General features: G+C 46.9%; 1 protein-coding gene across 1 annotated transcript in view; it reads left to right on the forward strand.

The window, feature by feature from the left end:
* MANSC1 (MANSC domain containing 1) overlaps window positions 1-15,815 on the forward strand; it is a 168,399-nt gene that overhangs the window by 148,180 nt on the left and 4,404 nt on the right. The window contains exon 3 of the mRNA XM_069628713.1: window positions 3,886-4,026. Coding sequence (XP_069484814.1) covers window positions 3,886-4,026 — 141 coding nt within the window. The remainder of the gene's footprint in view (window positions 1-3,885; window positions 4,027-15,815) is intronic.

Below are 15,815 nucleotides of genomic sequence, written 5' to 3' on the forward strand. Positions count from 1 at the left end.
CAACAGAAACCAATTCATGAACCCTGATTTTTGAGTCCTTGCTTGTGCACGCTCTTAAACATTAGTAAATCCAATAACCTGCAGCTCTGCCATGCTCCAGGATTAGTTTGGGAGTTTTGATCTGGTCAGACAGAGCAAGGCAGAGTGAAGGAAGAGCTGAAGATCCGTTAGAGGAATGTGACGCTATCATCTGTCCTTTCCTGGCGGTAGCCTCTCCCCATGTGGACAGGATACGGCAACCTCTACCTGATTCTGACGATGGGTATGGTTACATCAGGGAGGACCAGATGGGGGAGGTCACCCTCAGAGGGGTGATACATCATCGGATGAGACATTGTATCCCCCTTTCTCTTTTAGGGATACCCCCTCCATTCCGAAGGCCTTGATGGTATATTGTGCAGATTCCCTTGAACCATCCACAAGACATACTGGTAACACTTTTCAATACTCTACACATAAAATACCAGGAACTGGCAACAATTCCCATACATCTAGAAATACTGGGTTGAGGAGGCTGAATGGATTAATGCAAATCACCAGGGACGAGAAGCACCAGACACACTCTAGTGGTTGCAAGAGTATGATAGGTGCTGGGACATTTAAAAGCTTTATCCAGCATGAAGTGAGAGAACGCTACCTGGGAAAGCCGAGCCCTCTCAGTGTTGACTGAGGGATTGTGAGGACGTTAAGACAACCGTGGAGCCGACAGGCTCGGGTAGAAGGCAGGAGACTGATGACTACAGAGGACGGTTCACTGTGCGGTGAACGCGAGAGGGAAGGAAGAAGAAACATCCTAGCAGCCACGGGAACGTGGAAACAGCCTCACTGCCACCCAAGGACTGTGCGAGAGCCCAGAGGAAAGCAGGAGCCGCGAAGGACATGGTAGCATGCCTCCCGTCTACTGCAAGGGAAACTGAAGGGAAACTGGACACGGGGCGCTTCGGCAACGCTGGCAAAGAAAGACAAAAGTGTATGAAGCATGTGAGAAGGAATATGAAATACAATAATACAGAAAAAGGGTTTACAAGTGAATGTGAGAGAAAAGAACGTTTGAAATTTTATATAACAAATCAGATGAAAAACCCTGACAGGAGAGCAAATCGGGCAAAAGCAAGTCAGCACGTGTTAATTAAATCACAGGAAAAGCCCTGGCAGGAAAGAATACCAGACAAAGTCAAGTTTGCAAGTCCACAAAGTAAATCATATAAAAAGCCCTGGTTACGGAAGTACACTAGGCCAAAGTCAAGCTTGCAAGTGTGCAAAACCAATTGCATATAGAAGTCCTGGCAAGGGAATACATCAGTCAAATTCAAGTCTGAAAGCCAAGTTAAACAAAGTGGACACGAACCTGGCAGGGGAGTACACCAGGTATTCTATGAGGGTTGGACTCTCAACCAAGTGTTTTTTTTGTATACAAGTATTTTATTGAATAAAGATCCCTAAGGAAGATCCATGCCCTTAGTGATTCGAAGTGACTAAATGGGAAACCTGGGGAAGCGTTTTTCTGCCCTGGAACTGTCTCCTTTATCCATTGGGAACTATTGAGTTGGAGCTATACATTTCTTATGAATTTGAACGTTTGGGCACTTGAAAGGCCAAAGACATTACCCTTAACATATTAGAGTTGTTTTGTAGAATAAAGGCAAGGATAGGATTTCGGACACAGGACATTTTGCTTTGGACATCTTGACACTGGGCATACCTTTTTAGTTTTGGTTAAGGTAGGGAAATGCCTCCTAGTGTAGGGATAGTGAAGCCTTTTCCAACCCCCTTTTAGTTTGAGTAAATGTTTATAGTCAAAATCATGAGCTCACTGTGTCTGCGTCTCGGTCCTGGCTCCTCACAGTAACCTGGGGAAGAAGGGCAAAAAAAGGGGGAAGAAGAAGTTAGCATGAAGGAAGGAAAAAGGAAACCATAAAGATGGAGAAAGGTAAGGAGACGGGATCCACTGAGAGTAAAGAGGAAGACCAGATTAGGGAAAGGAAGTTGTTAGGGGAAAAAGAGGCCAGGAGGAGGGAAAACGGCTGGATAGAGGCGAGGACCAAGAAGAGGAGAATAGATGAAGAGGCGGGAATAGAAAGTGGTGGTCACTGATGTCCAGAAAAACAAGGAAGCATGGACTGATCTAAGAGACTTAGTGCGAGTTAAGATGTGGAAGGAGTAACCAGTGGAGCCGGAATTAGAGTGGGGTCAGAGTGCCAGAAATGAGATAATTTTGGGCCTTGTTGTCTTGTGTCTGAGACCTGGCGGGGCACAAACCTAGAACCCCCTTAAAGAGCACATTAGTGTGAAGCAGGCTGGGAGTCCTAATCTAGACCTGGTCGGACTGGGAAGCCTACAAGGAAGACTTAAACCCTTGCCAGCAGAGCCAACAAAGAAACAACCACTGGTGTCACACACACCCCTCTTGGTGGAGGTTAGCATTACTACGGCTGGAAAATCTACCCAGGACTGACAGGGAAGAAATAAACCGACATATTCTGTTACTAGGGGCGCCTCGGCTGCATAGACCCACAAAGGAATGGTTAGAGACCTTGTTCTATAGACACCTTACCTACACATGATGGAGCTTTAAACCCAGCATGACGATTCTTATAGAGACCAGCCCAATAGTTGTGAGCATTCCTTGCAGTTATTAGTTCTGCTCTCAGAAGGTTTCCATAGATGTACCCCATCTTGGTAATCACTTTTGCTCATACCCGAGTCTACACACCACAAATAAAACCTTTGCTAAAGTGAAACTCTCGAGACCTCTTGTCTATCCCTTGCCCTGTGACGGTCCATTTGTTTGTAATGGTTGTTAAAGATTCTTACATTCGTCATTCTCCCTAGTTCCTCTTTCCGGTTCACTTTGTGAACAGGAAAGAGTGAGCTTTGTGGGCTTTGACAGGTCTTGCACGTACGTTGTAGCTGAGGCAGGAGCTCAAGCGCTGGGCTTGTGGATTGGGGCACAGTTTATGGTCCCTTTTTATATCGAGCCCCTCCCCAACTAACAGCACAGAACCATTTATTCTGCAGCGAAACCTTTGGCTACAGAGCAGCGCTCAGCCATTGTCATAACCTGTCAACGTGGATCATGGCCTCACCAGTGCCTCTTAGTCTTGTTCCTTTCATTGTATGCTCCAGTTGGTCCTAATAGACCGTGTGAATCTTAAATGCGATCCACTGACTTGTGGTAGAACCTAATCACTACAAGGTCACACATACTGCCCTTACTTTTTTCCTACTTCGCCCTTGCAGTTGCATCAGGAACTTGGGCACTGGTGCACACCTGGCAAAGAGCAGCACACAGAAGGGGACATGTGTGGCAGGGGACCAATGCACAATATCGCACAGGCAAATGCAGGGGAACAATAATGCAGGACAAGGGCAGACATGAAGACCAGTAGAGGCAGAACCGTAAGTACAGGGACTACATCGGCCTCCCAGTATTAAGACGGCTCATTTTAGTCCCTGCAACGTCTTCATGGAAGGTATGGCCACAGCTAGATGCTCTTAGGATGGCTTCCATTATTTGAACGGTTGGAAATAGTTTGGGAACATTGTTAAATGCCTCCAGGATTAAATGAGGGGTTCCGTTCCAAGATAATATGGATAAAACCATTGCAACACGTGGACATTTTGAGATGTACTTTTATAATTTAATGTGTTTTGCTTTTTTCATCAAATACTCAGTTATTTTAATGCATTTTCTTCAAGACACAGATTTTGTTTTTGAATTGTACCTTTCTCCCTTCTCGCTGCAGTTCCATTCAACTTTGCCTGATACAAAAAACCTAGCAAGCCTCTTTGTCATTCAATGCATAATGCATCAATGTGCCTTCAGTGAACAGATGAGGTTTAAAGTCATCACGGTTAATCAAATTAGTTTGACCTTGGTTACAGGATCCTTGAACTGCACGTTGGTGATCTTTGATTCCAGAAAGACGGGGAACCATCCCAACTGCTACCTATTTGACTGTCCCTCCAACGATGCATGTCCTACGAAACCCTCTGCAGGTGTTACCAGCCATCGTATCATACGAGGTGAGTGACTACTCCTCTCTTCAAGTATACCCTGTTATGCTGATGCAGCAAGTTTTGTTTTGAAGACTACGGTTGTTGGCTTGACTTTTGGTAGACTGTGTAGTATCACATTGCCTCCGTCATACGTTGCTTTGACTGAACACGACATTCAACAGTGAATTAACATTTCAAATTACACAACTTGTCAATGTATGGTCTATGCGGACCTATTCCCAGTAGTGCAGTAAGTAGTCTGGCTTATCATACTTGGCAATAATAGTTTAAAAGGTAGTTGTATTCTCTTCAACATGGTTTACCTATTTAAAGAGAGATGTTCAGATACATGTTGCATAACTTTAGGTGAGAGGCTAAATAACAGGAAAACTAAATTATGACATCCCTGTTTCTCTGCTCAAACTTAACCAAATCTGGACTTGAAACTTGCAACATAAAAACATAGTCGTAGCCTGGTGCGCATGCATTTGTAACCCTAATGAATTTGTGTGGCTCTGCATGCTGTTTTCTATTTTACTGGCCAACAAACGGAGACAAATTAGGCTGCCATGGACTGAAGTGGTTATGTTCACAGCACCATAGTTCCTGGTGTGATGTCATGTTAGCTGCTAATTGGTTGGGCGGTCCTGAACTGCGGTCAGAAGTTGTTGAATGTAAATGTCAGTATGGTGTCTCTGTCTAGGAGTAGCTGTTCCTCAGTGACTAATAGACATCATTTGTTGAAGACGGACCATCTAACTGTTGGATATTTCTGTAGACAAATAATTCCTGTGTAGAGTGATTTCAGTGTGGGGGACGGAGAGGGGGCGGTGTACAGCCTGCACCCTAAGGTGATCCTTGTGCCACTATACTTAAATGTTTGATTGGAGAAAGTGGATGAAGCAAGATGAGGGATGGGAGTAGCGACCACAAGCCACTGTCTGCGGTGCCTTCACAGGTGTTCTCTGGGATGCCGTCTAAGGTGTTCTTAAGTTCCTTTTGATTTTATTTATCTATACCAAACTTAAAAAGCGCACAGTTGCCCGAAGGCATCGTGGCGATACACAACAAGTAATAGAGAAGATGGAACAGATAGGTCTTCAGAGCTCTCCTAAAGGCCAGATCATCCATCCATCCTCCGCAGGGCCAGAGGATGAGTGTTCCACAGAATGGCACCCGCCACTGAGAAGCCCTGACCGCCAACCCGGGACAATCTGAAGCTGGCAACCTCTACCAGAAGCGCTTTGGCAGAGCGAAGAGAACAGTGGGGTACATAAAACCAGAACTTAGCCTCCGTTCCATGAAGAGCATGAAAAACTATTGAGTGACTTAAACTGCACACTCTTCGCCACTGGAAGCCAGTGGAGACCGCGCAGCACAGGGGAGATTTGGGCCCTGCATGGGGTGGAAGTAGCGACCCGGGCAGCCACATTTTTAAGCTAGCTGTGCCCGGAACAGCACATTTTAATAATCAAGAGATGAAAGCACTAGCGAATAGACCACTGGTGCCGAAAATGAGGGTGCAAATATGGCAGGACTTTACGCAGTATCTTAAGCTTTAGATGCCCCGCCTGACAGAACTGACCTGGGAATCCACGGAAAGTGAGGATGCGATCGTCACCCCCAAATCCTTGTGAATAGGCACTGGTAAAGGGCAAGAACCTAATGAAGGAATCCAAAGAGGGGAGATCGGAGAGCAGCAGCTTCAGGGGGACCCACTACAAATAGCTTGGTCTTCTCCCTGTTCAGTTTCAGCCAGTTCGAGGACATCCATTCCCCCACAGCCTCCAAACATGTCCTAAGCCTGACAGCCGTCTCCGGGACTGACAAATCTAGGCAGAGCAAGATCTGGGTATCGGCACAGACATAGCAAGTGGAGCTGTGGGAGGCGATGAGCTTCATCAGTGGCTGAACATAGATGGTAAATTGGGAGATAGCGGAGCCTTAAGGTACCCCACATAGTAGTAGGAGCAGAGTGGAACGGTGGTAAAGAGAGTGATTGGAACCGATCAGATAGAAACGAAGAGAACCAGGGCAGTAACACCCCGGAGTGCCTAGCCCCTGCTAAGCATCTCAGCAGGACTGCATGATCAATGCTGTCAAAGGTGGCTGACGGGTCAAGCGGAATTACTGCCCCACGTCCGCCTGAATCATGTAGTCGAGTGAGATCGTCCACCACTGAGACCAGAACCCAGGTTGGGGAGGGTGAAAGAAAATTTTTTCCAAAAACTATGGTCAAAAGCAGGCGGACAAGAGTCTCAAGCTGCTTCATTAGAAAAGATAGCAAAGAGATGGGTCAATAGTTGGCAAGCACCGAAGGGGGGAGGAGTGGATTTCTTCAGTAAAGGAATCACCAGATTCTTCTTCAATTAATCACCAGAGCGTGCTTAAGTGACTTAGGAATGAGACACGTTTGAATGAGTCATTGACTGCTTGTGCTGCCAGCGGGCCGATTTGATCTATCACCTCCTTTACTACCCACAACAGGATAGCATCAGTCTAGGAAGTGGATTTCAGTCTTCCAACAGCCCGCACGATAGACTCCAGAGAGAAAAGCGGAAACCATCACAAATCGTGCTAAGGGGAGCCTCCATAATCACGGAAGGGGATTGTGTGGGGAATGAGGCTGGGAGGTGTGGATGGTATTATGAATGTCAGCAATTTTCTTCAAAAAGAAATTGGAAGAGTCGCACAAAGATTCCAACGGAGAAGCCCCTTCGAAGGGAACAGAGGAAAGAGTACCAGCCAGTTTGAAAAACTTCCAGGGTTGGCTGAGAGATGTTTGAACTTGTTTGGAATAGAAAGCACACTTTGCCTCCAGAATGGCGTTGTGATAGAGGCCAGTGCTACGTTTTATTTTGCCTAGCCATTTGACAGTAATTGATGCGCAAGGTGCGCTCAGCCTGCCGTGGCAAAAGGCGAAGGGCTCGGAGATGGTCATTAAATAATATAAAGTGCATAGCTGTCTACACCAACTGCAGACAAAGTAGACGCATAGCAGATTCTTGAGAAGCATACAGACATGTTGAAGTAACAATGTCAATAGGTAGTATTTTTGCTGGTAAGTGTTAAAAGTGACGGTAATACCGTTTATCAGCACTTTTACCGGTCTGGCAAAGTGGTTGTCCTTCAGGACACAGTTGCCGGAATTACCGGCGCAGATTCCACCTCACACGGAATTAAAGGTGCCGGTAAAGTAAATACCCACAGCGCAGGATAACTGCCCAGCTAATACCAGCACAATGGTATCACCGCATGAGAATGGGTTTGCCCGTAACACCGGCAGATTGTTGCAGGTAACACTGGCAAAACCAATACGGAGATAGCATCACCTCAAAGCAGCCTGTAAATGGACACAGGTGATGGAAATAAGTGCACACAGTCCACCCAATGCACACAGGAACAGTACTTAAGGGCCACACCTTCACCAAAAACACTTTCTGACACATCCGTACTCCCACTCTTTGCTGCTACCATGGATCTGTAGGTGCTCCATGCTGAAGCTGGAGCAGCAGCGATAGGAGGACAGAGATGGGAGGAGAAAGATGGGGATACGGGTGATGCAGGTGGTGAGGCAGAGGTGTTCCGTGATCCCCTGCACAAAGTCCACATCCTGGGCCCTCACAGACAGCCAGATACTTGCCCTGTAATGCCTAAACAGGGAGACTATTCATGATCTCTTGGCCCACATCCAGAAGGACATTGGGAGTAGGATTGACATCAGGACAGCCATACCACTGCTGCTGAAGCTGGTGTTGGTCCTGCACTTCCTGCCCAGTGCCTTTTCCAGCACTCTGTCGCTCAGTTGCATGGCATTTCGCAGCCTGCCATTTCCATAGTGCTGGTGCAGGTACTGTAGGCCAGCACATCACCCTCCCACACCACTCGGGCACAGTTAAACGCCACCATGGCACACTTCTATACGATTGCGAACATGCCCAATGTGTTGGCAACATTGACTGCATGCATGTAGAGCTGGTGCGTGCCCCCCCACACACCCACGCCTTAGAGGAGGACTACAGGAACTGGAAGCAGTACCATTCCCTCGATGTCCAGGTGACCTGTGACGCTGACCTGACCATCACGCACTGCTGTACCCAGGATAAATCCACAAATCCATGGTGCTGCGGAACAGCACGCTGCCGGCTTACATGGCGCGTCACAGTTGACAAAGGACCTGGAGGTTGGGTGTGTACACGAAGATTTACACCTACATTGCAGCATAGGTGACGGGCAAAGGGGCAGGGGGAGCTATGTCACAAATGCATGTCCAACAAGCATCCTGCACATGCAGGAACAACCAGCGCATGCCTCAATTGACAGACGCATTGCACAGGAGTAGCCTATGACTGGCGATGGAGCAGTCACTGACCAGGCCATTTCAAAACCAAAAGCACATCCATATGTACTCCTACGTCACGTCCCCTTTCCTCCATACTGCATGGGTTTCCCTTGCTAGGGAATGGGAACGGAACCTTTTCACACAAAAAAAGACTTTCTCCTTTACATTTATCTGCGCATGGAGGCGTGGTACCAGAAGCATGCGCTCCCCTGACTCCGCCCTCCAGCGCCACACTTCAGTCCTCTTTTCCGTTGCGACTGGAGTGGACCTGCTCTGCCTGCGCTGGTGGTTAAGGCATTCTCCCTCCTAGTTCCACGTGCTTCCCCTTAACCTGGGACCTTGTGTCCCACTAACCTTTGTAATTGTTTTTTAAATGCTTTTGTTTGTTTCGTACATTTTTTTCGTAATATCAGTCATACACCAGCCTTTGATGCCGCACCCTCTCTAGCGCATGTGGCCCCGGTGGACTTTAGTAGGTGCCCTTCCAGCGACAGATCCTTTTAGGCGTCTGACCCGCACACGCTCTGCCTGTAGTGCCTCGTGAAGATCATGGTTGGGACAGCTGTTTGGCATGCAACGCTCTTACTTCGCAGTTACTCAACACCCGGCTCACGAGGTGGAGTGACTAAGGGCCGAGTCGGAGACCCAGGAGTGTCTGATGGGCAGGTGGGAAGACCCTGACCTCAGACTGCAAGGCCGCTGTTAGTAAAAGGAAGGAAACACAACCGGAGATGCAAGCGATATGAAAGCCTGGTGTGTTTGAGCAAAATACAAACTTATCGCTCGCCCGCGCTTAGTGAATGACGCGCAGGGTCTTAGTCTTCCTGGGCGTGCTGTGGGATACCAGAGAGCAGAAGATTTTCCCCACTGCAGAAAGGATGGTGGCGCTGAGGACAGCTACTGGACATTTTCTCAGCAGATCGACAACTGCAGCCTGGTGGTTCCAGCACCTATTGGGCATTGTAGTGACGTGCCTGTTGGCCATCCGGCATTCAAGGCTCAGGATGAGGAGGATTCCGTAACACCTAGCAGCCTCCTGCCAAGAAACAGACTCCCAGACGGCGACAGTCTCCATTCCGGAGGAACTCCACCAGGATTTGGTGTGGTGGATGTAGGAGGACAATCTCACAGTTGACATGCCGTTCAGGCAGGCCATTCCGACTTAGACTATCACAACAGACTCCTCATTGGAGGTGTGAGGGGCCACTTTGGGCAATCACCAGGTGCACGGTCTGAGGTCGACAGAGGACAAGGCGCATCACATCAACTGGCTCCAGCTGACAGCCATACAGCTTGCGCTCAAGGTTTTTCTACCAGTGGTCCGGGACAGTTTAGTTTGCATTCAGACGGACTGCTCCACTTGCATGTACTACATCAACAAGCAAGGGGGAACCAAGTCCCCTCCCCTGTGCAGAATAACTATCGGGATATGGGAATGAGCAATGGCACACAATATACAGCTGTCGGCAATGTTCCTTGCGGGGGAGTCCAATCTAAAGGCGGACAGGCTCACCAGGCTGGGTGTAGACAATTATGAGTGGCAGCTGGATATGTAAGTCCTGCTGGAGATTTTCCATATGTGGGGCCATCTGGAGATAGATTTATTTGCCACAGAACAGAACAGACACTGCCATCAGTTTACATCCTGGATGGGCATGGGCAGAGGATCGCTGGGGGACGTACTATACCTGCAATGGGACAAAATGTGGGTCATACGCCTTCCTGCCGAACCACCCCCACCCCACCCCCAAACCTGCCATGACTCCCACCCCAATTCACTGGTCATCTGCAAAGTCAGGGAGGAGCAGGGGCTGCCGTTAATTCTAATACTGCCGCAGTGGTCAGCTAGGCCTTGGTTTTCATAGCTGATGAGGCTGGCGGTTCAGAGGCCTGTTCCGCTTCCAGTCACAGGATCTCCCCTTCTCTTTCAGCAGAGGCGGGGGGGAGCTGTGGTGTGCACCTAGCTCTGGAGAAGTTAGCCCTAACGGTCTGGTTCCTGAAAATGGGACCCTTCAGCACCTGCAGTTGTCGCAAGAAAATCTACAGATTATACAAAGGGCAAGGAGTGACGCCATAGTACAAGGGCAAATGGAGCAGGTTTTGTAACTGGGCAAAGGACAAGGGCATAGATCCTGTTGCACACTCGATCAAGTACTATCGTTCTCGGCACAACAAGCTCATTCTGGCGGGCAGGTCTTACCTGGTTGCCATTGGAGCCTACAGGAACTCGGACAGTATGTCTTACTCCACATATAACCTGGTGGCCAGGAGGCATCCTACAGGTTTATCAAGGATGTACCCCACCCACCCCCCTGTCAAGCATCTGCATCCGGTTTGGGACCTCAGTGTGGTGCCATTTGGAACCAAGGCATCATTGGACATCAGAATGGTCACCATTAAGACTGCTCTCCTAGTGGGGCTTACATCAGCATGCCACTATAAGCAAATGAATGTTAACAAAGAAACTGAAAGACAAGATTTGCACAAGTCTCCATGCATGGAGAATTCAAATGGGGAAAGTTGGAGGACGCATTGTCCTAAGCAAATTAGTGTTGATGAAGAAGTTGAGGAGTGGAACTTGAACAAGTCTTCATATGTGAGAGGTCCATATGGAGACACGCATCTTTTGGTCGGAACTGTTAAGCTGGCTAAAGGAGGTCATGGGTGTGCAACTGGAGTTGAACCCTCTACAGATTCTGTTGATCATTCCCCTGTAGATAACAATGATTGTAGGTTACAGAGGATGTGGGATGCCTTGTTTAGGGCAGGGAGATTGGCAATTGCCCAGAATTTGAAGACTCAGTCTGTACCAGATAAACCGGATTGGTTGTATGAGGTCAGGGACATATTCACGATGAAAAAATTGACATTTATAATCCATGATGACCTGGGTTCCTTTCTTGAAGAATGGGGGGCATTCATCAACAAGTGGGGCTCCAGTCGTAGTTAAAAGGCGGAAAGCATTCTCTCGAGTGCTCGTAGAGGTAAGGAGGGAGGTGGGGAATTGGGAACTTTATGGACTTGGGAGGGCATTAAAGGGGTAGAAGGGATTACTATGAAGTTGACCCAAGGAGTAGTAGTAGGAGGAGTGGCTGTGTTTATGAAGATTACAAGTGGAAGGCGCCATGACTCCAATGATGACTTATAGTTTTAGGTATCCTGATGTAATCTTACTATACGTTTCAATCTCCAGAAATGTTAAGGGGGTTTATGTTGGAGGGAGGGAAAGGGTAATTTTTGTTTAATTTTGTTTCTATTGTTCAACTAAAAAATCCAATACATTTTTGTTTTGTTTTTTTAAGTGCAGCTTCCCAGTAGCAGAGGCAACCTTTGGTGCCAGAGGGAGTGGGGAATTCCAAGGTGGCACCTTAGTTGTACGTTATTGTCTGGCAGCGTTGCATTGGGGTTTTTTCATAAGAGGTGTGTTAGTATTTTGCCCTAATTAAGGCATGCAATAGAGTTGCGAGGGAACCTACCCTGAGAATTTATATTAAATAATGGGTTAGTAAAATGGTGCATTTTTATAGCACCATTTATTTAGAAAAATAGGTTTAAAGACTGTTCTGTAGGATAATACATGAAATAGATGGGTGCCATGTTGACCAACAATACAGAGGAGTATTCTGCACTATTTTCATGATGCCATTCCCACAATATATGGCAGCTTTACCACTGTTTTGTGATTGTGTCCACAATATATGTCAACAATGACAATGTTAGAGCACATGTTCATGATGCCTCAGTTCACGATATATGCTATCCCAGCCCTCCTGGCTATGCTCAAATGATTGGCAGCATTGCCACTATAAAACACTGTCGTGAGTGTGCCAAGAATATATTTCATTACTGCAATAGTGAAGCAGAGGCTTGTGGTGCCTGTGCCTACAAAATGTGCCAGCATTTCCTGTAAAACCTGTGTTCATGCTACGTGAGGTGATGTGTGAATTGCTGCGTCTGTGAATATATAGCTTTAATCATGGACAAAATTTAGTGTATAGCCGGTAAGATAGCTCAGCGGGTTGAGTGCTCGCTGCGCCGATTTGAGCGTGATTTGCAGGTCGCAGGTTCGAATCCCAGCAAGGCCAACTCAGCCTTTCATCCTTCCGAGGTCGATAAATGAGTACCAATTTCGGTTGGGTGATATTGTATGTAAAATGTGTGCTCTGTAAAGCGCTTTGGATTAAGGCGCTATAAACACATCATTATCATTATTAACTAGTATGAGAGACTGCACGGAACAGTGGAGTGATTAATGTGAAAAGATGCAACTGTCCATCTCTTGATCAACTGACTGCAGTTGGGGGCTTTGCAGATGGGGGGTTTGCAATTGTTTACAAACGTATTACATGAACATTTGGCAAACAGTCCATGTGCATTTGATCAACATTACATGTTTAAATGGTAAATTACTAGCAGGCATACTTGGAAGACCCAAGAATGGTCATATAATTGTTTGAAAAGAATGTAAGACATGTGTTACGTAACATGTTATGTGGCCCTTGTACAGGACCCAACCACCACTGCTAAGGCTCTGAAGCGCCCCAGGCCATTGTGGGGCTCTGAAGACCCCAGTCCAAACATACATAAAAACAGCACATTGCACCACAGGAGGACTCTACGTGACAAACAACCGCATTCAACTGGAAACCTTTGCCAGAGATGACCAGAGCTGAAGTTCCATAACCAGCAGCTCTGTGTTGGTTGTGAGGCACAATCTGCCGGACCAGCCAATGTGTGGTATGGGGACACCTGAGTAAACGTCACCCCGCTCCTTTTCTTATGACTATTCTGTGACAAGGGGAATACACATTCTGTGGTGTTTTTTGTGTATTATCCATGCCCTGCTCAAATTAATCTGGGGCCAACACACAGTTTGCGAGTGGGGGTTTACTGGCTTTGTTTCGAATGATGGTGTGATATTAGGGGGGGACCACTGAGTCTCGAGTTGCTTTCTACAGGCCAATGTGTGTCTTTGCAGAGTTCTTTGGAGAGTCACTTTCTGTTGACTGGGGACTTTGCGAGTAGGCCCACCCCACTGAGTGCAAGTGCACCTGTTATAAGATGTACACCTTGTGTACATTCAGAGCTAGAAAGTACCCACACTGATGTCCAGCAGGGAGCGAGGGGAATACTGGAACTATGCAGTTTCTGTTTTGAATAGTGTACTGCTATGCCATGGGGGAGGGTAGTTGCTTGTTTGAAGTTACTTTTGCAAGTCTGGTGTAAAGGAGGGTGACTAAAATCCATTGCCAAAGTGGCAAAACCCAATACCCACTGGCTCGATTTTCAGGACGCATCTCTGTATGCCCTCTTTAATTATTGTTTTATTATTTATCACCTGATGAGTTGAAAGTCTCAAACCTCTTAGACTCCAGGTGTTGTAACACACACATGGAGAGGTAATGCATAGTAGCTCCGAGTGTTTAAAGGAAAGCCCTTTTTTGTCTGATAAGCTGAAGGGTTTGAAGGATCCTGTTCTGGCTGTAGAAATATGTATCATATTGCGTATGCTGAAGGGCTTCTGAAGTGCAATGTTTGTATGTGTTGTTTTATGTGTGGCTCCCTGATGCCTGTGGGCTTTGGTGCTTGATAAGTAAATAAATACTCCTGTCCTGGGAGGATAGCTCAGGAGCAACGTGCGCGCCTTGGAAGCAAGACGACACGAAGTTACACAGGTTCGATCCCTGGGTCTGTGCTTAGAAACCTCTTGGTGTTTAAGCGCATTATAAATACGCAACTAAGACAAAAAAAACAATTATGCAACTAAAAAACAATTCCTGTAACAGCGCCTCGATGCCTGTGGGCTGTGTGAGCATTTTAAAAATATAAATACAAAAATCACAGGAGTCCAATTTTTCACAGCCAGCTGCTTGAATAATTATGCAAATATATTGATCAGAAATAAAATATTGTAGTCATTAATACACACCTGTGTAGAAATGATGTATTCCTATTGGTCAAATCCATTGTCTTTTAGCTAACTAGTCTGTAGGTGTGCTTTGGCTAGCTACGATCAAATGGGATGAGAGAAAAGGTAGGATTGCTACGAAGCCACATTTGGCTTTTTACCTCATACAAACAAACATGCAACCACTGCAGACGCGCGCGCACACTCTCTCAAGCATGCACGCAGATTCAGCTATTCACAAAATGTGGACACACACATTGAACCTTTTGCCCTCAAACGCATTTCATCCACAGCATGCACCATCCTTTCCCGATATTTGTTGTAAGTAAGCTTTCCTTGAGGTGATGTCTGTGACCGCTCCCCGTTCTCTTACACTCTGGTCCAGGCCTGAGGGCGGTGGAGGTTGCACAACATAGGGTCACACCCCGGGAAGATGAGGGGGGCTAGGCAACTGCGGTAAGCTTAGGGTGTCAAAATAATGAGCAAAGGGCCAAATAGCCAATATGTAAGGAATATCAGTAATTAGATCCCTTGGACAAATCGCAATAACAAGAAGGGCGCTTGCATGTCTATTTGGGGGAATTGACTATATAAGGAATGATGAAAGCTAGTTACCAGGCCAGCAGGTAAGCAACGCAGCGGTCAAATGTACTCACTAAAAGCCGGCAAAGACTCCCAATAAACAAATACTGAGTAAAAATACTCACGACACAAAACCGGAAACGGACACATTGCAGCCTGCCACCTGCTTCCTCCCGGCACATCTCCACTCAGTGGCACCTGCAGAGCAAAGGCACAGGAAGGAGTTCTACTATCACTAATGCTGTTCTGGGTCAGAACTTTAAGTCGAAATTGGTGATTTAAATGCATCTCAAGGCGAAAAGTAGTGTGAATTACAAAACGAGATCTGTTTTAGGGTTGAAATGTATTTTCACTTATCTAAAAAATCATTTTTTAACCCCACTTAAAAATATGCCACATAAAAACGTATCTGGAGCCCTCACGGTCAGTGAATGCATTCCAGCCCTGCAGTGTTCCAAGCATATATGCATTGCCTTGAAGTCAGGTGCTACGCCATTTCTCGGGCGAATCTTACTAGCGCTTGCCTAGTTCTTATGCACTTGCATTCAGGGCGACGAGTGAGTGAATGGTACCCGTGTGATTATATAATGGCTGTATGTCACCATCCTGTGCAATGATAAAAAAAGCGGGTTCAGACATTACAGGCAGCCAACATGAGTTAACATTAAAATAATTTCCTTTGGGACTCTATGGGAATGGGGATACGGGATTTACAACAGTGCCAGTGCTCCCGTGACAAGTCTGCCTACTGTGGCCGCTGTGCCCGGCAGGGTCAGACCTGCCGGGCACAGCGGCTCTGGCACTTATCGGGAAAAACTTGTTTGCGGACCGGCAAATTTATAATGAGGCCCAGACACTTTTGTTTCACCTCTTCTTCGATGGAGTGATTGATGCAGGCCACTCTTTCTACCGTCTGATTTCTCCCTAGGGCTGCTCCTCAAGATGGCGGAGGAACCATCAACGAGGGGTCAGCCGGGGGCAGGA

The sequence above is a fragment of the Ambystoma mexicanum genome, chromosome 12, assembly GCF_040938575.1.
Source record: "Ambystoma mexicanum isolate Mex_15411 chromosome 12, UKY_AmexF1_1, whole genome shotgun sequence".
Lineage (NCBI taxonomy): Eukaryota > Metazoa > Chordata > Amphibia > Caudata > Ambystomatidae > Ambystoma > Ambystoma mexicanum.